The sequence below is a fragment of the Lepidochelys olivacea genome, assembly GCF_965140295.1.
Source record: "Lepidochelys olivacea isolate rLepOli2 genome assembly, chromosome: 23".
Classification (NCBI taxonomy): domain Eukaryota; kingdom Metazoa; phylum Chordata; order Testudines; family Cheloniidae; genus Lepidochelys; species Lepidochelys olivacea.
The window spans coordinates 12041602-12066652 of record NC_140433.1 but is presented as its reverse complement, the minus strand read 5'-3'; the positions used below and the strand labels follow the sequence as shown (position 1 = coordinate 12066652).

Sequence of the window (25051 nt, the reverse complement as noted above, 5' to 3'; positions counted from 1 at the left end):
TCTGACTCTTGGGGGAGCTGGGGGGGAATCTCTGCCAAAGTGGAACTTGGGGGTGGGCAGCTAGATGAGTCCCTCCCCAGCCCCCTCAAACACCCATGGGGGAGGCTAGGGAGCAGCTCAAACCCCCCCCCCCGTTTGGCTCCCCCCCTACATGTGCAATAGGCAGGGCCTGGAGTACCCTGTGGCTAAATCAAGCTGAGCCCATGGGTGGGGGGGTAGATTTGGGGGAAGGATGCTGAGATGCTCAGAGGGGGAGGGGGGTGTTGTGCAATGGAAATATGGGGGGCCCTAGGAAAAAAAGAGGGGGGGAGAAAAGGGGCTGGGGGGCATGGGACAGATGCCCCAGGGATGGGGGGCCGTAAACACCAATATTTCTGTGTTGGGAGTGGTGAACTGTCTTGGAGGGGGCCAGACACTGTCTTTGGGGACAGTGGATGGGGGGGGGGGGCTGGGGCCTGGATACTCAGTCTTGGGCAGGGCCCCTGGCGGGGGGGGGTCGGGGGGGGAGCGAAGGGGATGGACAATTGGTTCCCCTTCACACTGTCCCTCCAGTGCATTGTGTGAGATTTTGCAAGGTCTCCCCCCACCCCCGTGCATTGGAGATTTTGGAAACACCCCTCACCCCCACCCATCCAGCTTGGGAAGGGCTTTTCATCAGCACACGTCAGAACAATCTGTACATCTTACCCAGCCGGTCACGATCATTAATCCCATCCTGCAGCTTGGGGAAACCAAGGCACAGAGCGGCAAAACAACGCCCCTGCGCTCACCCGCTGGCACTGCGGAAGTAATTCGGACGCTGGAACAAAGGCGGAGGCCGGGCTAAGCCGTGGCAAGCGAAGAGTTACAGGCCCCAGCCACTTCAAGAGACGCCGGCGAAACCAAACCACACGGGAGCTTTGGCTGCCGCTTCTTAGAAAATTTAATGGATAAAATGTAAATGCTGCACGCGGGACCACGGGCGGTTTCCCTGAGACGTCGGTGGCTGGCCACCGCTTTCAGGAAGTGGCCACCGGTTTGGGGCAACGTGCGGTTGAAAAGCCACGACTGGTTTCCAGAACCACCGAGCACTCGCGATTCGGTGGAGCTGGGGGGGGGAGGGGCGCGGGGGTGGTCTCAGGGTGGGTCTAGAGTTAGGAGTCCTGAAGTTAAGCCACCTCCACCGCCAAAATAGTCAGTGGCCACTTCTTTAAAGTTGTGAGCCCACGTTTTCAAGCCCACTAAAGAGATCGTCACTCCCCAATCAAGTCCTGGGGGGAGAAATGCCCCAGTGTCCCCTACTGGGGAAATCACAGGGGTTCATTTCCCGACCTCTCCTGCAGGCACTGTGCTGAGTTGGCCGCAGGCCGACCTGCTCCACCCCAGAGTCGCCAGCCTGAGTTGCCAGTGGTGGCTACAGGATAATGCAGGTGTCAGTGTTGCGTGGCGGCGAGTGGGCCAGTGGGGCGGAGGGGATCTCGCCCCACGGGCCCGGCCGGGTCCTCCCTGCAGAGGGGACCAGCTGTGTCGGACTGCAGCGCCGCAAGGGGTCAACAGGAGAGCCAACATCTCCACCTGGCCCAGTCTCTGGCCAGCCCTGCTCGGGGGTCGCTAAGACACTGGCATCTGGAGGTGGGAGGGGATCCGGGGCCACCACTGGGAGCTGCTTAGCAGGGGAGATGGCCTGGCCCGTGGATGGATCTGCAGGGATCGGGCCCACAGGGGATCTCACAGCTGCTGACGTGCCCTGGTTCTGACCCAGGGCTTTAAGGACCGGCTGTGCCCGAGGGGCATCCCCAGCCCAGGGGTGGTCTTGGAAGGGAGGCACCAGTTGGACCCGCTTGAGCCGGGCCTGGGATGGCCCCAGTGCCTCTGGGCACAGGGAAGGCGGCTCTGGGCCTGCAGTAGGGGCCGGGGGGACCTCCTGGGGAGGAGGGTACACGACCGGCCGAGCAGCAGCACCGGGATCACCCGGGGCGGGGGGAGACTCTGCCCCAACCTTGAACCACGAGCTGCTGCCCGGCCCCGATGCTGGGAGAACCACGGGGGCACTGGGCACCAAGTTGGGTAACTCCCAGCTGGCTTCAGGTCTGGCGGCTTCTGGGCGCTGAAGGGCCTGGGAGCTCGGCCCCGGTCTTGGATCCATGAAGGTGGGAGGGGGCTTGACTGGGACTTTGGGGTCCCCAGCTCGGTCAGGAGCTGTGAGGACCGGAGGGATCTCGGCCAGGGTGGGAAGGGGCTTAGCTGGGGTGTCGGGGTCCCCAGTCAGGGTGGGAGCTGCAGGCAGGGGAGGGGGCTCAGTTGGAGTGTTGGGGTCCCCAGTCAGGGTGGGAGCTGGGGGGATCTTGGCCAGAGTGGAACAGGGCTTGGCAGGAACATGGGAGTCCCCAGCTGGATCAGAAACAGCAGGGGCAGGACGGGGGTCAGATGGGTCGTCGGGGTCCCCAGCCAGGGCAGCAGCTTCTTGCGGGATCCACAGGGCAAGACCTTGAAAAACAAACCCAGTTAAATCCCACTGACAGTGGAGCAGAGCCAACCCAGCGGGTCTGACCCAGTGCCACCTCCAAGGCTGAACCACATCCCTGCCCCTGCCCGCAGGGTTTGGGCCTGCCAAGCTCAGCGCTAGACGGTGCTTGGGCTGGCAGGGGAGCTCCCTCAACCGGCAGCGGTTGGAGGCTTTTATCCTCTGAGCTGGACCAACCAGCAGGGGGGGGACAGAGTCCTGCCCCGCCATCGATGCGCTGCCTGCCCAGTGCATTCTGGGAAATGCCCAGCGTGCCTCAGACAGTGGGATGCAACGCAGCACCAGCAATGCATGCTGGGAAACGTCCCGCCCTGCTGTGCATTATGCCCCAGTGCATTCTGGGAAGGTCTGGGCTGCTCTGGGGTGGGCCACACAGCGAGCGGCACCAGCAGGGCATTGTGGGAGATGTCCCGCCACAGGGAGAGCTGAGAAGGAGGAGGACTGGCCGAGCCAGTCACAAAATGACAGAGTGGCCCAGCCTGACTCCCCCCGCAATCACACACCCCTTGTGGGGGACCCAGCCCAGCCCCTCAATATCCCCCCCGCACCATGCAAGGCAGCTGCCCCCCCGTTACGTACCAGGCTCTCCCCCGGGGGGTCCGTTGGGGTCCACTGGCAGCAGCAGCATCTGCACCCCGCAGCCCTGCATCCGCACCACGTCGGGCATCTGCGCCAGCCGCTGCTTGGTGGAGGCCGTGCGGCCCAGGGGCAGCGGGTGCTGGTGGGCAGCGCTGTATGCGGCACGGAACTGGAAGAGGGACATGCCCCCGGGGTGCCCGGCAAGGATGGCCCCCACCTTCTGCTTCAGCTCCCTCAGGTCCTCAGGGGGCTGGGCCCCAGACTCCTGGGTCCCCTCCTCTGCTCGCAGGGCCAAGGGGGCGCTGGCAGGCCTGGCCTTGGACTCCTGGGTCCCCTTCTCTGCTCGCAGGGCCAAGGGGGCGCTGGCAGGCCTGGCCCCGGACTCCTGGGTCCCCTCCTCTGCTCGCAGGGCCAAGGGGGCGCTGGCAGGCCTGGCCCCGGACTCCTGGGTCCCCTCCTCTGCTCGCAGGGCCAAGGGGGCGCTGGCAGGCCTGGCCCCGGACTCCTGGGTCCCCTCCTCTGCTCGCAGGGCCAAGGGGGCGCTGGCAGGCCTGGCCCCGGACTCCTGGGTCCCCTCCTCTGCTCGCAGGGCCAAGGGGGCGCTGGCAGGCCTGGCCCCGGACTCCTGGGTCCCCTCCTCTGCTCGCAGGGCCAAGGGGGCGCTGGCAGGCCTGGCCCCGGACTTCTGGGTCCCCTCCTCTGCTCTCAGGCCTGAGCAGGCGCCAGTGGGCCGGGGTGGGCTCAGTAACCAGGCTGGGAGGCGGGCGTTGGCCCTTGGGGATTTTCCCAGCTTGCCCAGGACAGCAGGGGCGCGGAAGGGCTCCCGGCCCGAGGGCAGGCTGGGAAGCAAAGGCCGGTTGGTGGTAGCACTGGGCAGCCGAGGGTTGAGGCAGTCGGTGGCAGGTGGGGCCGGGTGCACTGCAGCATTCGTTGGGAGGAGGCACCTCTTGGAGCCGGGCAGAGGGCGGACACTGTCAGGGGGCAAAGATCCAGAGCCTTTCTTCTGCCCTGGGGGGGTGGGGGGGTGGAAAAGTGCCATCAGGTCAGGGTGGGTAACAGGCACATGGCATCCCCCAGCATGCACGGCAGCTACCGCTCTGCCTGCATCCCGCTCCGGACCTGCCTGGACTTTTCCCACAATGCACTGGAGCAAAGGCAGGTATACGCCATGGGTGGGTGTGGGGAGCCCCGCAGCCTGCCCCACAGCCGGGGAGACAGACAATAAGGAATCCAGGTCTCAGCTACCCCTGATGGCCCCATGGACAGCTAGGGGCGGGGCTCTGGCCTGTGGAATGGAGTTCTGACTGCTGGTCCAGGGGGAGCCAGGACTCCTGGGTTCTCTCCCTGGCTCCGGGAGGGGAGTGGGGGCCTAGTGGTTTGAGCAGGGAGGGGAGGGGCGGGGCGGGGAGCCAGGACTCCTGGGTTCTGTTCCCAGCTCCTTGTCCCGTCCCCTCCACCATCCCGTCGTACCTGTCCCCAGCCAGACGATACAATTCTCCCCCTTCTCCGCCTGCCTGTGCTGCAGTGTGGGCAGGCGCCTCTGCAGGAATCCCAGCACGTCCTCCTCGCCCTGGGAGCTGACAAACCGCTTCAGATCCAGCCCGTGTCTCTCCAGCAGCACCTCCTGCACCTCCTGCAGCCGCAGGCCAGACTGGTATGGGCATAGCAGGCCCTTGAGCAGCATCAGGACCTCAGTCTCGCCTGCACAGAGGACGAGAGAAGAAAGAGCGCCAGGGTCAGGGATGGGGAATGGGGCTTTTTCCCCTCTAGGGGGCGCCAGCTCCCATCCAGCGCAAGGGCAGGGACTGGCTGGCTCCAGGGAACCAGGAAGGGATGAATCCGAGTTTCTCATGTCCTAGGGTAGGAGGGGGAAACCAGCTACACCCCACTGCTTCCAGCACACAGGCTACAATTCCCCTACCCTCCACTAGGGGGCAGCCCCTACACACCCTCTCACTGGCCGATGGCTATTCCTTGGATTCTGGCCCATTCGGATCTGCACCCCCTCTCCAACCCCAATCCCTGGGATCTGGGGTGATCGGTTTGTCCCACCATACACACCCATGTGGGGAGCGTCGCCCGATCCTATTCAACGTTAACAATACTTTTACCGATGGCCAGTTGATCCGGCAGGAATAAGGTTCTTGTCCCAGAACCAGGCTAATACCACGGAGTTTGATACCGTGGCGGGAACCTCGGAGTGTCTGGCAAGGACACTCGCACCAGGGGAAAAGCAAAGCCATGGCGATTTTGATTAAGATCGGTAATAAAGCCAGAAAAGCTCATAACGAGATAGGAACAATACACTATTGGGGATACCTGGAGTATCATACTCCTAGATCTGCATGCTCACACCCCTCCTCAAGGGCATGGAGAGCAGAGACAAAGCTCTGATGGTCCAGGTTCCTCAACGCTCAAGAAGGACAGCAGATAACATCAGAGCTGAAGGCCCAAGAGACGGCTAGCTAGCCCCCTCCACATGGTGGTTGGCCCTATTACAGGGCCCGAGCACTATCATGAATAACCCTTCGAGGGGTTGTGAGTGCTTTGGGGGACAGGATTAAAATTCAAAATGATCTGGACAAACAGGAGAAATGGTCTGAAGTAAACAGGATGAAATTCAATAAGGACAAATGCAAAGTGCTCCACTTAGGAGGAGCAATCAGTTGCACACATACAGAATGGGAAATGACGGCCTAGGAAGGAGTACTGCGGGAAGGGGTCTGGGGGTCAGAATGGATCACAAGCTAAATACAAGTCAACAGTGTCACATTGTTGCAAAAAAAGCGAACATCTTTCTGGGCTGTATTAGCGGGAGTGTCGTAAGCAAGACACGAGAAGTGATTCTTCCGCTCTGCTCCGCGCTGATTCGGCCTCAACTGGAGCATGGTGTCCAGTTCTGGGCGCCACATTTCAGGAAAGATGTGGACGAACTGGACAAAGTCCAAAGAAGAGCAACAAAAATGATGAAAGGTCTAGAAAACATGAGCTACGAGAGAAGATTGAAAAAAACACGGGTTTGTTTAGTCTGGAGAAGAGAAGTCAGAGGGGACGTGATAACAGTTTTCAAGTCCATAAAAGGTTGTTACAAGAAGGAGGGAGAAAATTCTCGTTAACCTCTGAGGATAGGACCAGAAGCAATGGGCTTAAATTGCAGCAAGTGGGGGTTAGGCTGGACATTAACCACTGACAGGAAGTTTTTCCTAAACACTGGAATAAGTTGCCCAGGGAGGTTGTGGAATCTTCATCACTGGGGATTTTTAAGAGCAGGTCGGACAAACCCCTGTCAGGGATGGTCTAGATAATCCTTAGTCCTGCCATGCGTGCAGGGGACTGGACAAGATGCCCTCTCGAGATCCCTTCCAGGTCTATGATTCATTCGAGTACTCGGCCTTCTGGGCCAAAATCGAACTTCCTCACCCTTTTCATCGGGTGTACTTATCCAATAGGTAGGGCCCTACCAAATTCATGGCCATGAAGAACGTGTCACGGACCGTGAAATCAGACCTTGCCTGTGAAATCTGGCAAGGGGAGGGACAGGGCTGATAGCATTTTAACTCATCAGCGCACCCCGGGTCCAACGGGTTTTGTGGTTACCACTTCCCTGTTCCTGCCACGGCGGTTTAGAGTCCGAGGTCCCCAAAACCGAAGGGCAAGTGTGGGGCCATTTCTCTATGGATACAGGCCTGTAGGTTGCAGGTGAATATAACAAAGGCAACGCAGCCCTTTGGGCTACTCCTCCCCGCCCCAACCCAGCACAGCCCCCTCACTTCTCTCTAAGGTGCCCAGACATCCCAATATTAGGGGCTTTACCCTCCCCCCCCAAAAAAATCTCCTGATTTTCCACATTTGATCACCTTACCTCTCTCCGGCACAGCAGCAGGTTCTGGGTCCCGCTCCCCGGCCTCCCAGCTGACGGCCACCCCTTGCTCTGGGGGGATGCCGGCAGCTGCTTCCCCGGGTCAGGAAGCTGCGTGGGGATGCGGGGACCCTGGAGAGGGCAGAATGGGGCCCTCACTGGCCACCCGGAACCCTAACATGCCAGCCACACCCCTGGCCTGCCAGGGGTCGTCTTGGGGACAGGTGAAGGGGTGAGAGTGTAAGGAGAAGGCCTTCGTCTGCCGCCAGATTAAAAGAGCAGCCGAGCAGCAGCCATTAGCTGAGAAGCAGGAAGTCAAATCCTCAGTTTCCATCTACAGGACATTCAAACAATGTCATACCAGGCTGCTAAGACGGAGACCCCGGCCTAATGGCCCCCACTGTCGCCAGATAAAGAAACAGATCTTGAGATGGTTAAAGAAAACGGAGTTTGACAGCGTCTTGTCTGGCAAGAAATCACTTCTCAATAGCTGTGGTTGTGAACTCCTCATTTCGTTATTGTTCTGTCATTATGGTCCCCACTTCCCTATTGTTTGTCTGTGTGGTCTGTCTGGTTCTCTGATTGTTTCTCTCTGCTACATAATTAATTTTGCTGGGTGTAAATTAATTAAAGTGGTGGGGTAGGATTGGTTAGAGAATTTGGTTAGACTATGTTAGGATTGGTTAGATAGATTTCAGTATAACGATTGGTTAAGATATAGCTAAGCAGGGCTCGAGTTTCACTGTATAAACTGGGGTCCAAAAGGAAGTTCTTTGGGAACCAACTCCAGGACACAGCCCCAGAGATCAGAGCTGCCAGACCTCAACGCTCTGCCAATGACACCGGGCAGAAACTGGAGCCCCCCCGATGGGCCTGATCCAGACCAGCCATCAAGAAAAGTTCCTCTGTCGTATTGGGAGTGGTGAGCACTGTATGAGTAGCGTGTGCCGTCTGGTTTTGGCGATTGTTAATAGAGGTTACGTAGGATATTACTGGGTAAAGCTCTTTCACCTGCAGAAATAGTTACACCCGGAGCCCTACGTATTGGAAAAGGGTGTGGGTACTTAAATTGACCCGGTTAGTTACACCCGGAGCCCTACGGATTGGATACGGGTAGATGCTTTTCACCTGGAGCCTTACGGCCTGGGAAAAGGTGGGGTGCCCTAATGCGTGCAGGTAACAACAGGGCAGAGTGGAGTAAGTCAGGGTCCCAGGTTGGCATCACATTTTGTGTGGGTGCCATGGGCATTTGTGGGGGGCATCTTGGGGGGACTGTCGGGGGATTCATTTTGGTGAGCCTGGCTGCGGGCCGCACTCCCTACCTCTCTGGAGCTGCACGATGCAGTTGTTGCCCCTCTCTGGGTCCCGGAGCGTGAGTCCCGGGACGTCCCCCAGGAAGGAGACCACGTCCCCGTAGCCTCTGGCCTGGCTGAAGGCCTCCAGCTTGGCTCCATACTTCCCCGCCAGCAGCTTCTTCAGGCTCTTCACCCGCATACCAAAGGGGCAGGGGGCCAGGGCGCCCCGGATCAACGCCTCCATTGCACTGGGCTTTGCCACCCACCGCTGGCCCCGCCTCTGCCTTGCTGGGCCTGCAGCGCCCAGCCCCCCCGCCTCAGCAGGCCGGGAGGGGGCAGGGGCATTAACAGCAGCATCTGATGAGGAGGGGAAAAGAAATAACACAGCCCCTATATGGAGTGAGAGCATGAGGCCCCCATGTGAGGCACAGGGCCCCCCACCCCGGGGCAGGCCCACCCATGCCTCCCCCTGCCAGGCATGGCCTCCTCACAGCCCATAACCTCAATTGTGCCTTGCAACCCCCAGCCTCCGGGCACATGCCCAGCCACGCGCTGCCCGCCCCCCACAGAATACAGCCCCCCACAGCTGTGTCCTCCCCGACCTTCCACACTGTGCATGGCCCCAGCTGCATCTCCCGCTATAGGCCTAGCTGCCCCCCCCCCCCCGGCCGCTTGCCCCCCTACCGGCGCTCAGCCGGGCCAGGCAGGCATCACCCTTGCCCAGGTCCCCCAGCCACAGGTGGGGCAGAGCCCGGAGCAGGTGCAGGGCGTCCCCGCAGCCCCGCTGACGGCTCAGCTCCTCCAGGTCCAGCCCGCGCACGCTCCGCAGCGCCTCCTTCAGCTTGCCCACCTTCAGCCCCAGCGGGAAGCGGCCCAGCACATCCCGCACACAGGCCAAGACCTCGGCCAAGTCTGCAACCAGACCGGAGGGGGAGCGGGGTGGGGGGGGAGGAGGTTGTGAGAGCCCGCGCCAGCTGAGAGCCCCCCCGCCATGGGGCAGCCTGTGGGTGCAGACCCGGCGCTGGGGGTGAGGAGCCGTTCAGCAGCCCCACAGGCCTGAGTCCTCGGGCATGCCCAGAGCAGGGGCAGGACCCAGGAGAGCACCCCACAGGCTGGTCCCCCTCCTCACACTCCACTGCCACTGTGTCCCCCCAGTCAACCCCTGTACCCCTGCCATGGGCTCCCTCCATTTCCATCCCCCCAAACTCCCCACCCCACCAACCTGCTCCCTCTATCCCCAGCCCCCTTTACAGCCCCTCCACCCACCAAAATGATCCCCCCCGACAGTCCCCCCCAAGATGCCTCCCACAAATGCCCATGGTACCCACACATCTGGCCCAACCAACAAAGCCCCAAACACTCCCACAAAACAATCTCCCTCCAATGTGCCCTGCCCCATAGCCTCCCCGAGATGGGCAAGGGGATCTCTTTTATTGGACCACCCTGGAGAAAGAGACCAACCGCTGAGCCCCACAGAGCCCTTCCCCGGGGTGGCAGACAGGAGCTCAGGCTCTGGGGCGATGCAGGGGTGGCATTGGGGGTCCCTGGCTTGGGCTGAGGCTTCCCCACCCAAGCCCATGCCCCACACGCAGCGGCCTTGCTGAGAAGCCGGCTAAGCTGCTCACCGGGCATCTCCCCCGGGGCTCCCCTGGGCTCCCCGTCGGCAGGCTGCAAGGGGGGTGCAGGGGCATCGGGCGGGGGGCTGCTGCCGTGCCGGGCCAATGGGGCAGCAGGGTCTGGGGGGGGCTGTGGGGCAGGGGGCTTCACAGTGGCACCTAAAGAAGGGGAGAAGAAACAAGATCACCTCAGTGGGAGTGAAAAGACAAGTACAGCCGGCCCCCACACGCCGGCTCCCCCCAAAGCTATCCCCACCCCCAGCTCCCCCCACTGGGCATGTCCCCTCCCCGCTCCCCCCACCAAGCACATCCCCCTCCCCCTCCTCTTGCCACCGGCCACATTTCTCTCCCCCCCCGCGAGTTCCCCCCACTGGGCATGGCCCCCTGCCCTGCAGCAGGCCCACTCATGCCTCCCCACACCCCAGGAACCCCCACTCCCTGGGCACAGGCCCACCCATGCCTCCCACACCAGGAGCAGCCTCCCCACACCCCAGGAACCCCCACTCCCTGGGCACAGGCCCACCCATGCCTCCCACACCAGGAGCAGCCTCCCCACACCCCAGGAACCCCCACTCCCTGGGCACAGGCCCAGCCATGCCCTGCCCCCTCTCCCACGGAGCAGGGCTCCCCCATAGACACGTCCTCCCCCACCTTCCACGGCCCAACTGCCCCCCACCCCTCCGGCCGCTTGCCCCCCTACCCGTGCTCAGCCGGGCCAGGCAGGCGTCGCCCTTGCCCGGGTCCCCCAGCCACAGGTGGGGCAGAGCCCGGAGCAGGTGCAGGGCGTCCCCGCAGCCCCGCTGACGGCTCAGCTCCTCCAGGTCCAGCCCGCGCTCGCTCCGCAGCGCCTCCTTCAGCTTGCCCACCTTCAGCCCCAGCGGGAAGCGGCCCAGCACATCCCGCACACAGGCCAAGACCTCGGCCAAGCCTGCAACCAGACCGGGGCGGGGGGGGAGGAAGGAAGAGGGGGTTGTGAGAGCCCGCGCCAGCTGAGAGCCCCCCTGCCATGGGGCACCCTGTGGGTGCAGACCCGGCGCTGGGGGTGAGGGGCAGTTTGGCAACCCCACGGGCCTGAGTCCTTGGGCATCCCCAGAGCAGGGGCAGGGCCCAGGAGAGCACCCCACAGGCTGCCCCCCGTTCCTCACAGTTCGCTGCCAGTATGTCCCCCCAGCCAATCCCTGTACCCCTGCCACGGGCTCCCTCCATCCACAGCCCCCCCCATTCCCAGCTCCCCCCCAAAGCCCCCCCATGGCACCAACCTGCTCCCTCCATCCCCAGCCCCCTGCACATCCCCCCACCCCTCCAACCTCCTCCCTCCATCCCCATCTCCCCCACAACCCCCCATCCCACCAACCTGCTCCCTCCATCCCCACCCCCCCACCAACATAAACCCGACAGCCCCCCCGAAGATGCCTCCCACAAATGGCAATGATGCCACACACCTAGCCCCCACCAACACAGCCACCCCCCCCCACAATCTCCCCCCAAACGTGCCCTGCCCCAACGTGCCCCCCGAGATGGGCAAAGGAAAGAGCCCAGGCGCCAAGCCCCACAGAGCCCTTCCCTGGAGGAGCAGAGGGGAGTTCAGGCTGCAGGGTGATGCAGGGGTGGCGTTGGGGGGCCTGGCTTGGGCTGAGGTCTCCCCGCCCAGGCTCGCGCCCCACACGCAGCGGCCTTGCTGAGAAGCCGGCTAAGCTGCTCACCGGGCGTCTCCCCCGGGGCTCCCGTCGGCCCCTGGTCGGCAGACCGCGAGTGGGGGGCAGGGGCTTCGGGCGGGGGGCTGCTGCTGTGCCGGGCCGATGGGGGAGCAGGGGGGGGCTGGGGGGCAGGGGGCTTCACAGCGGCACCTAAAGGAGGGGAGAAGAAACAAGACCACCACAGTGGGCGTGAAAAGACAAGTACAGCCGGCCCCCACACGTCCCCCTCTCCCCAAAGCTATCCCCACCGGACAAGACGCCTTCCCCTCCCCCAGCTCCCCCCCACCGGGCACGTCCCCTCCCCTCCCCGCTCCCCCCACCAAGCACATCCCCCTCCCCCAGCTCCCCCCACCGGGCATGGCCCCCTCCCTCAGCTCCCCCCACCGGGCACGGCTATCCCTCATACTGGGCACAGGCCCAGCTGTGCCGTCCTCCTTTCCTGCCACTTTTTTGGTCAAAAGAAACAGAAAAAAGGAAAAAGAAAAAGACATTTTTGTGCCCCCAAGAAGCGCGAACAGAGTCCCTTGGGTGAAGAAAACTGCAGGGAACGGAGGCTTTCATCAAACACCGGAGTGAAAAAAAAAAACCACTCGAGTTTGTCCGAAAACCCCTGAGGCCACGTCTACACTACGGGCGCCCGAGCAGCCCAGCCATGGGGCCGCGTCTGTGGCGCTGTACCCCTGCCGCACCAGTTACAGCCCCAGAACGGGGGTTTGCGGGAGGACCTCCACTCCCCGAATAATGGGAACCGCGGCCACGGGCACATTCAGTCTCCGCCTGGCCGAGTCTACACCGGGGCCAGGGCGGCGAGGCTGCGGGGCTCCGGAGCGCGGCTTGTTCACACCCCCGCAGGTCATTGCTCCGTCCACCGACGTTTTACGGGTAGACCAGGCCCGAGGGAACTAAAAGTCGCCGTTTGGGAAGAAAGTGGAAGAAGAAAGGAGCCATTTTTCTCCAAAAACGCTGCGGGAAAACATTTCTTTTGTTAATAATCTGAGAGAAAACCATTGCACGTGTCAAAAAACTTGAAGGGGCGGGGGGTCATTTTCATTAAGCCAAACTGAGAAAAAAGGAGCAGCTTTTCTCAAAAAAGCAGAGCGGGGTGGGGAAATCGCTTTTGCCAAACACCATGAGGTAAAAAAGTCACTTTTGTCAAGAAAACAGATGGAAAAATGTCATTTTTGTCAAAAAAATATGGAAGGAAAAACCTCGCTTTTGTCAAAAATCAGAGAAAAAATGGCAGACGTCAAAAAAAAAAGAGTGAGGAAAAAAGTCATTTTTGTCCCCCCCCCAAAAAAAAGGGGGAGGAAGAGAGTCACTCCTGTCAAGTAAACATGAGGCAAAAAGGTCCAGATTGTCCCTAGAAAATTTCAAGTTTTCAGTGAGCTACCTCAATTTAGAAAAGTCACCACGGTGCCTCATGGGAGTTGTAGTTCAGATGCCTCGTGGCGCCCATTCTCCTCTACAGCCCAGGGTTCCTGGTCGGACTACATCTCCCACAATGCACCATGGCTTCTAGTCTTGGTGGGGGAAGGCAGTGCATGATGGCAGCAGCACAGTGCATCATGGGAGATGAAATCTCATGGGGGAGGGAGCCCAAAGGGCCATATAGTCCGTTGGGCCTCAGAGGAAGGTGCAGGATGCCCATTGGTGTTAGCAGTAGGATAACCTGCCCTCATCCTATGCAAGACCAGTTAAGCCCTGACACCTGGACCCCATCCCTCTCTCCTCACCCTTCTGAAGCTGGACAAGACACTTTTCCCCTCTCTCCAGCCCCTGCAGCCTGATCCCACGCAGTCTGGTCAGATAGTCCAGGGTGTTCAGATATCCCTGTTGCTGGCTGAACTCCTCCAAGTTCACCCCGTGCCTTTGCCACATGGCCTTCCGCAGGCTGAAGACCCGCAGGCCATTGGGGTAGGAGCCCAGGGTGCTGCAGAGTAGTGGCAGAGGGTCTGCAATGTCTGGCAAGAGAGAGACACCATGAGAGATACTGGGCAGCACAATACAGACAGGCCATTGGCCATGTTTTCCCAGCCTGCTCTGGGGCAGACAAAGTTGGCTGCACAGAAGCCATTGGCCGGATTTCCCCAGCATGCACTGGGCAGACACAGCAGGGTGCAGCAAGGCCAGTGTGCCATTGGCCACGGGCTCTCTCCCCGCTCAAGAAGGGGGCCGGGCTGGGGCAGCCCTACAAGAAACCATCTCCTCACTCACTCTTCTTAAAGGTACAGCTCAGGACACGACACTTCTCTCCCTTCTCGGGGTTCCAGAGTTCGATACCCGGCACCTCCTGCAGGAAGGACACGACTCCCTGGTACCCCCCGTCCTGGCTGAATGCCAACAGGTCCACCCCATGCTCCTTCAGCAGCCTCTTCATCAACGGTTTCACCCTCATACCCTTGCGGTGGCAGCTTAGGGTGTGAGAGACGTAGGCCAAGACTTCACCCAAGTCTGCATAGAGGGAGGGAGACAGCAGGGCTGAACAACAGGAAAGGGAGCCCCTCCAGCCCACGAGACCCCAAACCTGTGCCCTTGGAGACCACCACCCAGAGAGACAGTGTATGGACATTGGCCCTAGTGTCTACACTGATGCACTGTAGAGTTTCAAATGGGCACAAGATGGTATCGTTACGGAGGAGATATTTTGGCAGCGCGAGTGCCTCATGAAATCCCAGCTCTCCAGGCTGGACAAGCGTTGTATGGACCAACCTTTGGGTGAGAAATACCTCAGTAGACAGGGAAGGAACTTGTTAATAAACTGGAAGCTGAAGATGATGGGTTATGTTTTACTTTTCCCTGCAACTTTATGTTTGCAAACCCTTCTCTGAATCGGTCTCAAGCTCCATTAAATAAACTTCAATTTGGTTTGATTCTAGGGCCACGTCTCCATGACAAAATTCTGTTGGCACACAGCTACTGCGGTTATGTGTTGGTGGTGCGTGTCCCCACCAGGAGCGCTTGCATCCATTGTACCGTCGGCGTGGGGCTCTGTGGGACGGCTCCTGAAAGCCGGTAACATGACGTAAGCAACCCAGCGTCTACACTGACACCGTGTCGATCTAACTACATCACAGACAAGAGTCCCTCCTGCTCCCACCAGGTGGTAGCAATTCACCCAGGACACCTCAGTTAAGCCCGAAAAGTGTCAGAGAAAGCCCAAGGTCATACACTCTAGTGAGCCTCAGAGGAAGGTGCAGGATGCCCATTGGTGTGAGCAGTGGGATAACCTGCCCTCATCCTTAACCAAGACTAGTTCAGCCCTGACGCATGGACCCCATCCTTCTCTCCTCATCTGTCTGAAGCTTAACGAGACACTTGTCCCCTCTCTCCAGCCCTTGCAGCCTGATCCCACGCAGCTTGGTCAGATAGTCCAGGGTGCCCAGATATCCCTGTTGCTGGTTGAATGACTCCAGGTTCACCCCATGCCTCAGCCACATGGCCTTCCTCAGGCTGAAGACCTGCAGGCCATTGGGGTAGGAGTCCAGGGTGCTGCAGAGTAGCAGCAGGAGGCCCGCAATGTCTGGCAAGACAGAGATGCCATGAGAGATACTGGGCAGCAGGATACAGACAGGCCATTGACCAGGTTTTCCCAGCATGCACCGGGGCAGTGAGGGCTGGGCAGTAGGGTACGGACAGGCCACTGACCAGGTTTTCCCAGCATGCACTGGGGCAGCGCCTGCCTCCTTAGGGAGGGGCATGGAGGGAGCAGCCTCTGGATCCAGTCCAGCCCTCAGCCTCTCTGCTCAGCCTGTTCCAACTGGACCGAGAACCGGCAACTCACGACATGCACGATCCTGACTACCCAGGATCCTCCAAGGCGGGCAGCACCGCCCTTCTCCCAGAGCCTCACCTGGATTTGTCTTGGATGTCGGGGGTCCGTCTGTGGGATCTAGGCAGGCAGCAGCCACGGGGGGCAGAGTGGGATCGGGGGCTGCGGCAGGAGGGGCGTCCATATGGGGCCCAGTCCAGAGCTCAGGCAATGGAAAACCAGCAGGATCCAGAGGTGGTGGAGTGGGGGAAAAAGCTGGAAAAAGAAGAGGAGGGAATTACCGAGGGAATTAACCTCGCTACCCTTGTGGGGAGGGAGCGCCGAGGGGCACGGCTCAGAGAGGCTCAGGCCTCAGACCCGGCCAATGAGGGGAATCCGGGCCCCATCCCTTCCCCAGCCGCTGAGTTCCAGGCCGAGTTGAGGAAAGATCCCTCCTTGCAGAAGCTCAGGGACCTGGCCGACCTCAGGGTGGGACGGACCATGAGGAGAGGCTGCCAGGAGAGGTTCCTGTGGGAGAAGGGGTTCCTGTACCGAGAATGGGCTCCCACAAGGGAAGTAGAGTCCTGTGGGATCAGGAGGCAGCTGGTGGTCCCCCAGAAAGAAACATAAGGAAGGAGGAAGATAGAAGAGAAGGGAAACAACAACAAAAAAGAGGTTTCAGAGTAACAGCCGTGTCAGTCTGTATTCGCAAAAAGAAAAGGAGGACTTGTGGCACCTTAGAGACTAACCAATTTATTTGAGCACAAGCATAAGGTGCCACAAGTCCTCCTGTCCTTTTTGCGGATACCGACTAACACGGCTGCTATTCAGAAAACAAAAAAAAGTCATTTTGGTAAAAAATGAGAACGAGTTACTTTTCTCCAAGAGAAGACCCAAACCAGTCATTTCTGTCCAAATCTTCCATGACAGTGACGGCTGGGCGGTAGGGTATGGACAGGCCATTGGCCAGGTTTTCCCAGCATGCCCAGGGGCAGAGACAGCTGGGTGGTAGAATACGGACAGGCCATTGGCCAGACATGGCTGGGCAGTAGGATACGGACAAGGCTAATGTGCAGTTGGCCAGAATTTCCCAGCATGCACTGGGACACCATCTGCCTCCCTAGAGGGGAGCTGGGTGGGGAGCTCAGCCTCTGTGTCTGATCCGGCCCAGGCCGAGACACAGCGACACACAGGATCCCAGCTCCCCACAATTCCCCAGGGCAGGCAACCACGGCGACCCCCGCCCCAGACGTCACCCGGATTTATCCTTGACATCAAGCATGGAACCCCGGGATCCAGGTGGGCAGCCTGTCATGGAGTGTGGGGGAGTCCAGGCCCTGCACCCCTCTTCCTGGGATTCACTGAGACTCTCAGCCAGCCAGTAAAACAGAAGGTTTATTGGACAACAGGAACACAGTCCAAAACAGAGCTTGTGGGTACACCCAGGACCCCTCAGTCGAGTCCTTCTGGGGGAGCAGGGAGCTTAGACCCCAGCCCTGGAGTTCCCTGCGTTCCTCCACCCAGCCTCAAACTGAAAACTAAACCCCCAGCAGGCTCCCTCCTGCAGCCTCTGTTCACATTCCTGGGCAGAGGTGTCACCTCCCCCTCCCCCCCCCCCCCCCCCCCCCCGGCTCAGGTGACAGGCTCTCAGGTCTCCCATCCCCAGGTCAACACTCCCCCCTCCCTGCTGCGTCACATCTCTCCCCCCCTTCGAGAATGAACTGAGCGGGGTCACTCTGACCAGTGACCTGGGGAAGTTCGGGGCCCCCTCTCCGGGACAGCCCGTCCGCTATCAGGTTGGCACTTCCCTTCACGCGGACCACGTCCATGTCGTAATCCTGCAGGAGCAGGCTCCATCTCAGGAGTTTGGCGTTGGCTCCTTTCATCTGGTGCAGCCAGGTCAGAGGAGAGTGGTCGGTGTAGACGGTGAAGTGTCGCCCGAAGAGATAGGGCTCTGGTTTCTTGAGGGCCCACACCATGGCCAGGCACTCCTTCTCGATGGCCGCGTAGTGTTGCTCCCGGGGTAGCAACTTCTTGCTCAGGTACACGATGGGGTGTCTCTCCCCCTTTTCATCCTCCTGCATTAACACCACCCTCAGTCCCGTGTCTGAGGCATCAGTGAACACCACAAAGGGCTTGTCAAAGTCTGGGTTTGCCAGAACTGGGCCACTGACCAGAGCCTCCTTCAGCGCCCGGAAAGCCTCCTGGCACTGCTCGGTCCAGATCACCTTGTCTGGCTTCCCCTTCTTGCATAGCTCAGTGATGGGGGTGGCCATGGCGCTAAAGTGAGGCACAAATCTTCGGTAGTATCCTGCCATCCCAATAAAGGCTTGGACCTGCTTTTTGGTGTGGGGGAGCGGGCCAAACTCTGATCACCTCCACATTGTCTGGTTCCGGCTTTAGGCGGCCGCTCCCCACCTGATGGCCCAGGTAAGATACTTCAGCCATCCCCACCTTGCACTTCTCCGCTTTTACAGTCAGCCCAGCCCCCTGGAGTCGGTCCAGCACTTGTCTAACCTAGGACACGTGGTCCTCCCAGGTCTGGCTAAAGACACAGATATCATCAATATACGCCACGGCAAAACTCTCCATCCCCCTCAGTAGCTGGTCCACCAGGCGCTGGAAGGTGGCTGGCGCTCCCTTGAGGCCGAAAGGCAGGGTCAGGAATTCATAGAGCCCCAGAGGGGTGATAAAGGCTGATTTCAGCCAGGCATCTGCATCAAGCGGCACTTGCCAGTAGCACTTTGTAAGGTCCGTGGTGGTAAGGTATCGAGCTCCTCCCAGCTTGTCTAGGAGCTCGTCAGGCCTGGGCATGGGGTAGGCATCAGATACAGTGATGGCATTGAGCTTCCGATAGTCCACACAGAACCGGACCGACCCGTCCTTTTTGGGGACCAGCACCACGGGTGAGGCCCAAGGGCTGGCAGATGGCTGGATCACCCCCAAAGCCAGCATGTCCCGGACCTCTCTTTCCAGGTCCTGAGCAGTTTTCCCTGTGACTCGGAAGGGGGAGCATCTTATCGGTGGGTGCGACCGTGTCTGCACCAGGTGGACAGTCAGATTAGTGCATCCAGGCTGGTTGGAAAACAGCTGTCGGGACGGATGCAGCACCCCCCTGACCTCAGCTTGCGGGTCAGGGGTTAGCTGATGCGAGTGGGGAATTGTTTCCAGGGGGGAACCAGCTCTGGTCCCAGGGAATAGATCTACTAAAGGGTCATCTCCCTGCTCCTCTCACTGTCCACACACGGCCACCACCACATTCCCCCTGGCATAATATGGCTTCATCATATTCACATGGTACACCCGGCGGTGGTGCGCCCGGTTCGACAGCTCCACCACATAGTTTACCTCATTGAGCTGCTTGACGACCTTGAAAGGGCCCTCCCAGGCGGCCTGTAGTCTGTTCTTTCTCACTGGGATGAGAACCATCACCTGATCCTCAGTGGCGTAGGCAGGGGCCCGCGCCATGCGGTCATACCAGACCTTCTGCTTCCTCTGGGCTCTGGCCAGATTCTCCATAGCCAGGCCCATGAGTTCAGCCAGTCTCTCTCGGAAGATCAGGCCATACTCCACCACTGACTCTCCATCGGGAGTGGCCTTCCCCTCCCACTCGTCTCTCATCAGGTCCAGGGGGCCCCTCACCCTCCTTCCATATAACAGTTTGAAAGGCAAAAATCTGGTAGACTCCTGGGGCACCTCCCTGTACGCGAACAGCAGGTGCGGTAACTACTTGTCCCAATCCTGCGGGTGCTGGTTCATAAAGGTTTTCAGCATCATCTTTAGCGTCCCGTTAAACCTCTCCACCAGCCCATTGGACTGGGGGTGACAAGCTGAGGCCCAGTTGTGCCGGATCCCACATTTCTCCCACAAGCACCGGAGCAGGGCCGACATGAAGTTGGATCCTTGGTCTGTCAAGGCTTCCTTGGGGAACCCCACTCGGCTGAAAATGGTCAGGAGTGCATCGGCCACGGTGTCTGCTTCAGTGGAAGCTAAGGGCACGGCCTCGGGGTAGCGGGTGGCAAAATCTACCACGACCAGAATGTATTTCTTCCCCGACCGGGTCGTCTTGCTGAGAAGCCCCACAATGTCCATGGCCACCTTCTGGAAAGGCTTCTCTATGATGGGCAAAGGTCTCAAAGCCGCTTGCCCCTTGTCCCGGGCCTTCCCCACCCTCTGACAAGGGTCACAGGATCGGCAATACTGTCGGACCGTGGTAAAGACCCCGGGCCAGTAAAAGTTCTGTAGCAACCTCTGCCGGGTGCGCCGGATTCCCTGGTGCCCTGCGAGGGGGATGTCATGGGCCAGGTACAGTAGCTTGTGGCGATATTTCTGGGGGACCACCAGCTGCCTCCTGATCCCACAGGACTCTACTTCCCTTGTGGGAGCCCATTCTCGGTACAGGAACCCCTTCTCCCACAGGAACCTCTCCTGGCAGCCTCTCCTCATGGTCCGTACCACCCTGAGGTCGGCCAGGTCCCTGAGCTTCTGCAAGGAGGGATCTTTCCTCAACTCGGCCTGGAACTCAGCGGCTGGGGAAGGGATGGGGCCCGGATCCCCCTCATTGGCCAGGTCTGAGGCCTGAGCCTCTCTGAGCCGTGCCCCTCGGCGCTCCCTCCCCACAAGGGTAGGGTCCTGCGCCACCGGTGTGGTACCCTCCCCGAGGTCAGGGTGCAGTGCCCCTCACCGGCTCTGGCTATGGGTCACAACCAGGGCGGTCTGGGGCTTGCTTGGCCAGTCCTCTAGGTCTCCCCCCATCAAAACCTCAGTGGGCAAATGGTGGTGCACCCCTACATCCTTGGGGCCCTCCTTGGCCCCCCATTTCAGGTGTACCTTGCCACGGGCACCTTAAATGGGGTCCCGCCCACCCCCGTCAGGGTCAGGTAGGTGTTGGACACCACCCGATCTGGGGTCACCACCTCGGGCCGGGCCAGCGTCACCTCCGCGCCCATATCCCAGTATCCATTGACCTTCCTCCCATCCACCTCCAGGGGAACAAGGCACTCGCTCCGGAGGGACAGCCCCGCGCCCACCCTGTAAACCGAGAACCCTGAGTCCAGAGCCTCCAGCCCTCTGGCGGAGCTGGCCTGGGGTACTCTTCCCTCCCGAGCTGGTGGTAAGCTGGCAGCCCCGCTTGCCTGAGCCGTCTGCCCCTCGTCCAGCTGGGTCCCTACCCACTTAACCCTGGGTAAGTTGGCTCTGCTCAGTCTGTCCCTGAGCCTGGGGCACTGGGTCCATACGTGGCCTCTCTGGCCAGTGATAGCAGCTCAGGTCACGTTGGTCCCCTCGAGCAGGTCGGATGGGCCCGACGCCAGGCGTTCCCCTTTGGAGGGGGTTCTCCCTATTTCCTCGCTGGGAGGCCCCATGGTGACTCTCTCTCTGCATCGTGGGGGGCCTGTCCTTTTGGGACTCCTCCCGGCTACCCCCTGACCGACTGTTCACAAACTCGTTGGCCAGCTGCCCTGCGTGCTGGGGGTTCTCTAGCTTTTTGTCCACCAACCACAGCCTCGGGGGGGGGGGGGGGGGAAGAGGAGAAAAAACAGGGAAGACCCAAAAAAAAAAAAAAGGGGGAAAAGGAGAAAGAAGGAAAAAAAGAGACTTAAAAATATCTGTGTAGTGAACTCTCCTAACTGTCTATTAAATAATGTGAAAAATGTAACTTCTCTCGTTCATAGCGTTCTAAGAAAACACCAAAGGGTATTTCTCGGCTTTCGGTGTGTCTTGCCGACGCAGCTTTCAAAGCTTGTAACAAAAACAAAAATCAGAAAGTTGGTTTGTGTCGTTTTGCTGCAGAGATAACAGGGCAAAAGCCAAATGGGTGATTCACTAGCCAGACCTATACCTCCCTCGTAAAACAGACGAGGGAGCGCGAATCGTGCTGGCCACAGAGTAACGCCAAGAGGAAAAGCCAGCATGACCCGTTGTAAGACGCAGGGAAACACACAAACGCAATGAAAACCCAGCACTCATTAAGACGAATGGTAATCGTGGAAGTAAATAAAAGAGGTACCAAGCAACGTTTTAGTCACGTAAGGGAAAAATGCATCCGTTCAAAGAATTTTACACTGGCATGTATGGAAATATATTTAAAATACGTCGGTAGAGATGGCCGTTTCAGCGATCTGCGCCTGCCTTGCGTCACAAGACACGGGGGATAAAACCTGTGGGTTTGACCAAAGGGGGCTCAAACAATGCAAGACTTGCATCTGATCGGACCGGCATCAATCGAACACTAACAGCACCAGTGACCTGCGCCCGAAGGCTAGATACTTCCTCGTCACGCCCCCCTCCTCCATCCGCTTTATTTACCTTTTATGCGTAATTAAAGTCGAAACATAGCGTCATAGTGTGGTCAAATTAAAGCTCGAAACTGGTTGAGCTTAGTCATTGGTGTGGACGGTGCTTTCTGTGACCAAATGTATCACGTGCCTTTTTTGCTGCCAGGATAACGGCCTCCTACTGCTACCGGCCACCGGACGGCCTGCTTCAGCTCCAGTGGCAGAGGCCTATGCTCTTGGTGCCAAAGGTCCAGAGTTTAATCCCGCCTTACCTCCCCCTGGCGTCCCCGGCTGCCCCTGGGAAGAATTGGCGAAGACCAGAGACCCTCCATCCCACAGCAAGCTGCTCTCCCACGAGCCCGGGCTCTCGGCAGCCGGGTCGCAGAGGTCCCAGGACACTGGGGAGTCGTGCCGGAGGAAGAAGGGAAGGGGCACGAAGCCTGCATGTGAGAAGCAAGAACCTCTGTGAGCCCAGAGAGGACCCCACCCCACCCGAACAAGGCAAAAGGTCCGAGCTGAGCGCAGGACTCCTGGGTTTGTCCGATTTCCCTTGGCACTCAGTGCTGACCCCAATGTCCCAGAATGGCAGTAAGGGGCCTGGAGCTAGAGGAAGCAGGGTTGGGGGGCTCAGCAGGGAGCGCTCTCCCCTGGCAGGCAGAGCTGGCCCCAAGGCGGCTCTGGGAGAGGAGTGGGGGAGGCTGGGAGCCAGGACTCCTGGGTTCTATCTCCAGCTCTGGGAAGAGAGTGGGATCTAGTGCTTAGAGCGAGGCTGGGAGCCAGGACTCCTGGGTTCTATCCCCAGCTGGGGCCAGGGGAGGTGTGGTCTAGCGATACCTCCCACATCTTGGGACAGTCTTTTAGGAAACAAACCTGAAGGTTTCAGCAGGATTCTTCCCATCTTCAGGCAGTGGGGGGGATACACAAGGGGCCCAATCCCCACCCCCTGCTCTGCCCCCCACCCAGAATACACAGAAGGCCTGATCCCCAGCCCTGCCCCCACCCCAGGATACACAGTTAAACTCCAAAAAGTCTAAACAATTATTTTATGTAAGGAGCCATTAAAAACAGACCAGAGAGAGCAACTAACCCTAAACTATATCTGTGTAACTCCCCAGGCACCGGATTGACTCCGGATTGATCCTGGGTGGGCTGAGATCAGAATCCGGCCCTGCCCCCAGTGCAGTCGGGGGTGACTCCGGATTGACCCCGTGGGCTGAGATCAGAACCCGGCCCTGCCCCCAGTGCAGTCGGGTGACTCCAGATTGACCCCGTGGGCTGAGATCAGAACCCGGCCCTGCCCCCAGTGCAGTCGGGGGTGACTCCGGATTGACCCCGGGGGGCTGAGATCAGACCCCAGCTCTGCCCCCAGTGCAGTCGGGGGTGACTCCGGATTGACTCCAGCGGGCTGAGATCAGAACCCGGCCTGTACCTGGCTCTCTCGCTGGCTGCAGGGTGCAGGGCAGGGGCGCAGAGCCCGACCTCTCGGGGTCCATCCCCGCAGCGTCTGGCCCGGGCCCAGCTCCGAATCCTCCAACCGGCCGCGCGCTTCCGATTTCGCCTCGTTCCATCCCAAATCGGGGCAGGGAGCCCCGGCCGCTCCCATTGGCCGACGGGACTTTTGAAAGAGGAAGCGGTTTCCACTTGCCCCACCCCTCGCTCCTCCTCCCTGAGCTGCCCCCTCCGGCCCCCGCGCTCGGACTCCTGGGTTCTCTCGCGGGCTCTGGGAGGGGAGTGGGGGCCGGTGGTTCGAGCAGCGGGGGATGGGAGCCAGGACTCCTGGGTTCTCTTGCTGGGGGTCGCACTGACCCTTTCCCCTAAAATACTGAACTTTAGGGAAAACAAATAAATATGCACATGTACCCGTCCAAATCCTCGTCCTTTGTTTATGTAGGGTGGGGGGGAGGGTTGTTTTGTTGGGTTTGGGGGGGGGAGGGTTGTTTTGTTGGGTTTGGGGGTGGGGTGGGGGTTTGGGTTTTTTTTTGGTTTTTTTGCGGCCTCAATAGTAAAAATAATGCTGTGAAAAGTGATATTTGTATCTTTGTTAATATTCATTTTTCAGCAAGCCCCAGGACAAATTAAGCTGTGGATGGGGGTGGTCGGAGGGGGGACAGTGGGGACGATGGGGGTTGGGGGAGGCAACAGAGGCCTGGGGCAATGCGGGGGGGTGAGTCCCACCGCTACGCAGCCAGGGGCCAGAGAGCGAGGCGAGACCCGGGGCCTAGTGCTTGTGGCCGGAGCCCAGAGCTGTGGGTCAGTGCCCCACAGCTGGAGCCTGCCACTCAACCACCCCAGAACTGAAGCCCGAGCCCCCCCAGCACCAAGGTGGGGTGAGAACTCCCTTTGCTCCTGCAACGTTTGGCCCCACCTGTCTCCAGAGGTTGTGCGGGACGATGCATCCAGGAGCTACAGGGGGTGAGGGGCCGATGCTTTGCCCCCAGGAGGCTGCCAGGCTGCTGGAAAAGGCCCGGGTGGCCGCCTTTGAGAACCGCTGCATAGCTCCCGCCGCCAGGCTGGCACGGTGCCCACTCCCCCCCTCCGCTCTTGCCAGAAGAACCAGGCTGGCGCCGCTTAATTCTCAATTTCTTTAATCACTCGGAGTGGTACGACCTCTGATCTCCCCAGATGGGAGCTGCCGTATGAGAACCAAACAGCAATTACACACCCCTGCCACACGCATCAGGAGAGCTGGGGAGGGGGCGTGTTTGGGGCTTGAGAGGCACCAGGGCTGGGCTAGCAGGGGGCTGCGGGTCGGGAGCGAGGGGCATTGGCACCCTGCTCCCCACATGGCCACTCGATGTCACGGGGACCCCAGAGGAATTCCCAGCGGGACTCAGGGTGACATTTCTCCCCCTTGCTGCCCTGGGAGCGGTCACACACCCACCCACCCGCCCCCCACAGTGATGGCCCCTGGGCGGCCTGCAGGTGCCTCGCTCCCCAGCTCCAGCTTCTGGCTGTTACATCCCCGCCCTTCTGGCTGTTACATCCCTGTGCGAGCCCCTCGCTGCCGCCACCAGGCTGAGTCGCTCCCGCTCAGTTCCTGCTCTGGGGCCCGCGGCTGGGGCCGGGATCGCTCCCGGTTCTGGACTGAGGCTGCTGGGCCCAGAGGGACCCTGGGGCTGCCCCAGCCTGCACTGCCCAGCGTCCCCACTAGGGGGTCTGACCTCAGAGGGACCTTGGGGCTGCCCCAGCCTGCACTGCCCAGCGTCCCCACTAGGGGGTCTGACCTCAGAGGGACCTTGGGGCTGCCCCAGCCTGCACTGCCCAGCGTCCCCACTAGGGGGTCTGACCTCAGAGGGACCTTGGGGCTGCCCCAGCCTGCACTGCCCGTCGTCCTCACTAGGGGGTCTGACCTCAGAGGGACCTTGGGGCTGCCCCAGCCTGCACTGCCCGTCGTCCTCACTAGGGGGTCTGACCTCAGAGGGACCTTGGGGCTGCCCCAGCCTGCACTGCCCGTCGTCCCCACTAGGGGGTCTGACCTC

At 60.2% G+C, this 25051-nt stretch overlaps 1 protein-coding gene and 1 pseudogene across 5 annotated transcripts in view; both read right to left on the bottom strand.

The window, feature by feature from the left end:
• LOC311511978 (leukocyte immunoglobulin-like receptor subfamily A member 2) overlaps positions 1 to 25051 on the bottom strand; it is an 873498-nt pseudogene that overhangs the window by 78987 nt on the left and 769460 nt on the right. The gene's annotated exons all lie outside the window — the stretch shown is intronic.
• Positions 905 to 23178, bottom strand: LOC311511612 (uncharacterized protein). 4 transcript variants are annotated; one of them, XM_084612331.1, is made up of 13 exons: positions 23002 to 23178; positions 21845 to 22012; positions 15400 to 15573; positions 13764 to 14000; positions 13283 to 13510; positions 11556 to 11699; positions 10553 to 10780; positions 9862 to 10011; positions 8921 to 9148; positions 8264 to 8593; positions 4553 to 4783; positions 3083 to 4090; positions 905 to 2466 (listed from the first exon to the last, which is right to left on the bottom strand). In XM_084612331.1, the coding sequence occupies exons 1-13, from the start codon at positions 23138 to 23140 to the stop codon at positions 1394 to 1396; spliced, it is 4338 nt and encodes a 1445-aa protein (XP_084468457.1). In that variant the 5' UTR covers positions 23141 to 23178; the 3' UTR covers positions 905 to 1393. The 4 variants fall into 4 exon arrangements, with proteins under 4 accessions (XP_084468457.1, XP_084468459.1, XP_084468460.1 ...); XM_084612333.1 differs by lacking the exon at positions 8921 to 9148; XM_084612334.1 differs by lacking the exon at positions 13764 to 14000.

What these genes read in the sequence shown, in the direction of transcription:
- LOC311511612 (XM_084612331.1), bottom strand. Translation starts at nt 23,140, where the DNA reads ATGGAACGAGGCGAAATCGGAAGCGCGCGGCCGGTTGGAGGATTCGGA. An exon ending in CCTGGCCCGGCTGAGCACGG is followed by an intron (nt 10,012 to 10,552) that starts GTAGGGGGGCAA and finishes CCCCTTCTTTAG; the next exon opens with GTGCCACTGTGAAGCCCCCT. An exon ending in TATCGTCTGGCTGGGGACAG is followed by an intron (nt 4,091 to 4,552) that starts GTACGACGGGAT and finishes CCACCCCCCCAG; the next exon opens with GGCAGAAGAAAGGCTCTGGA.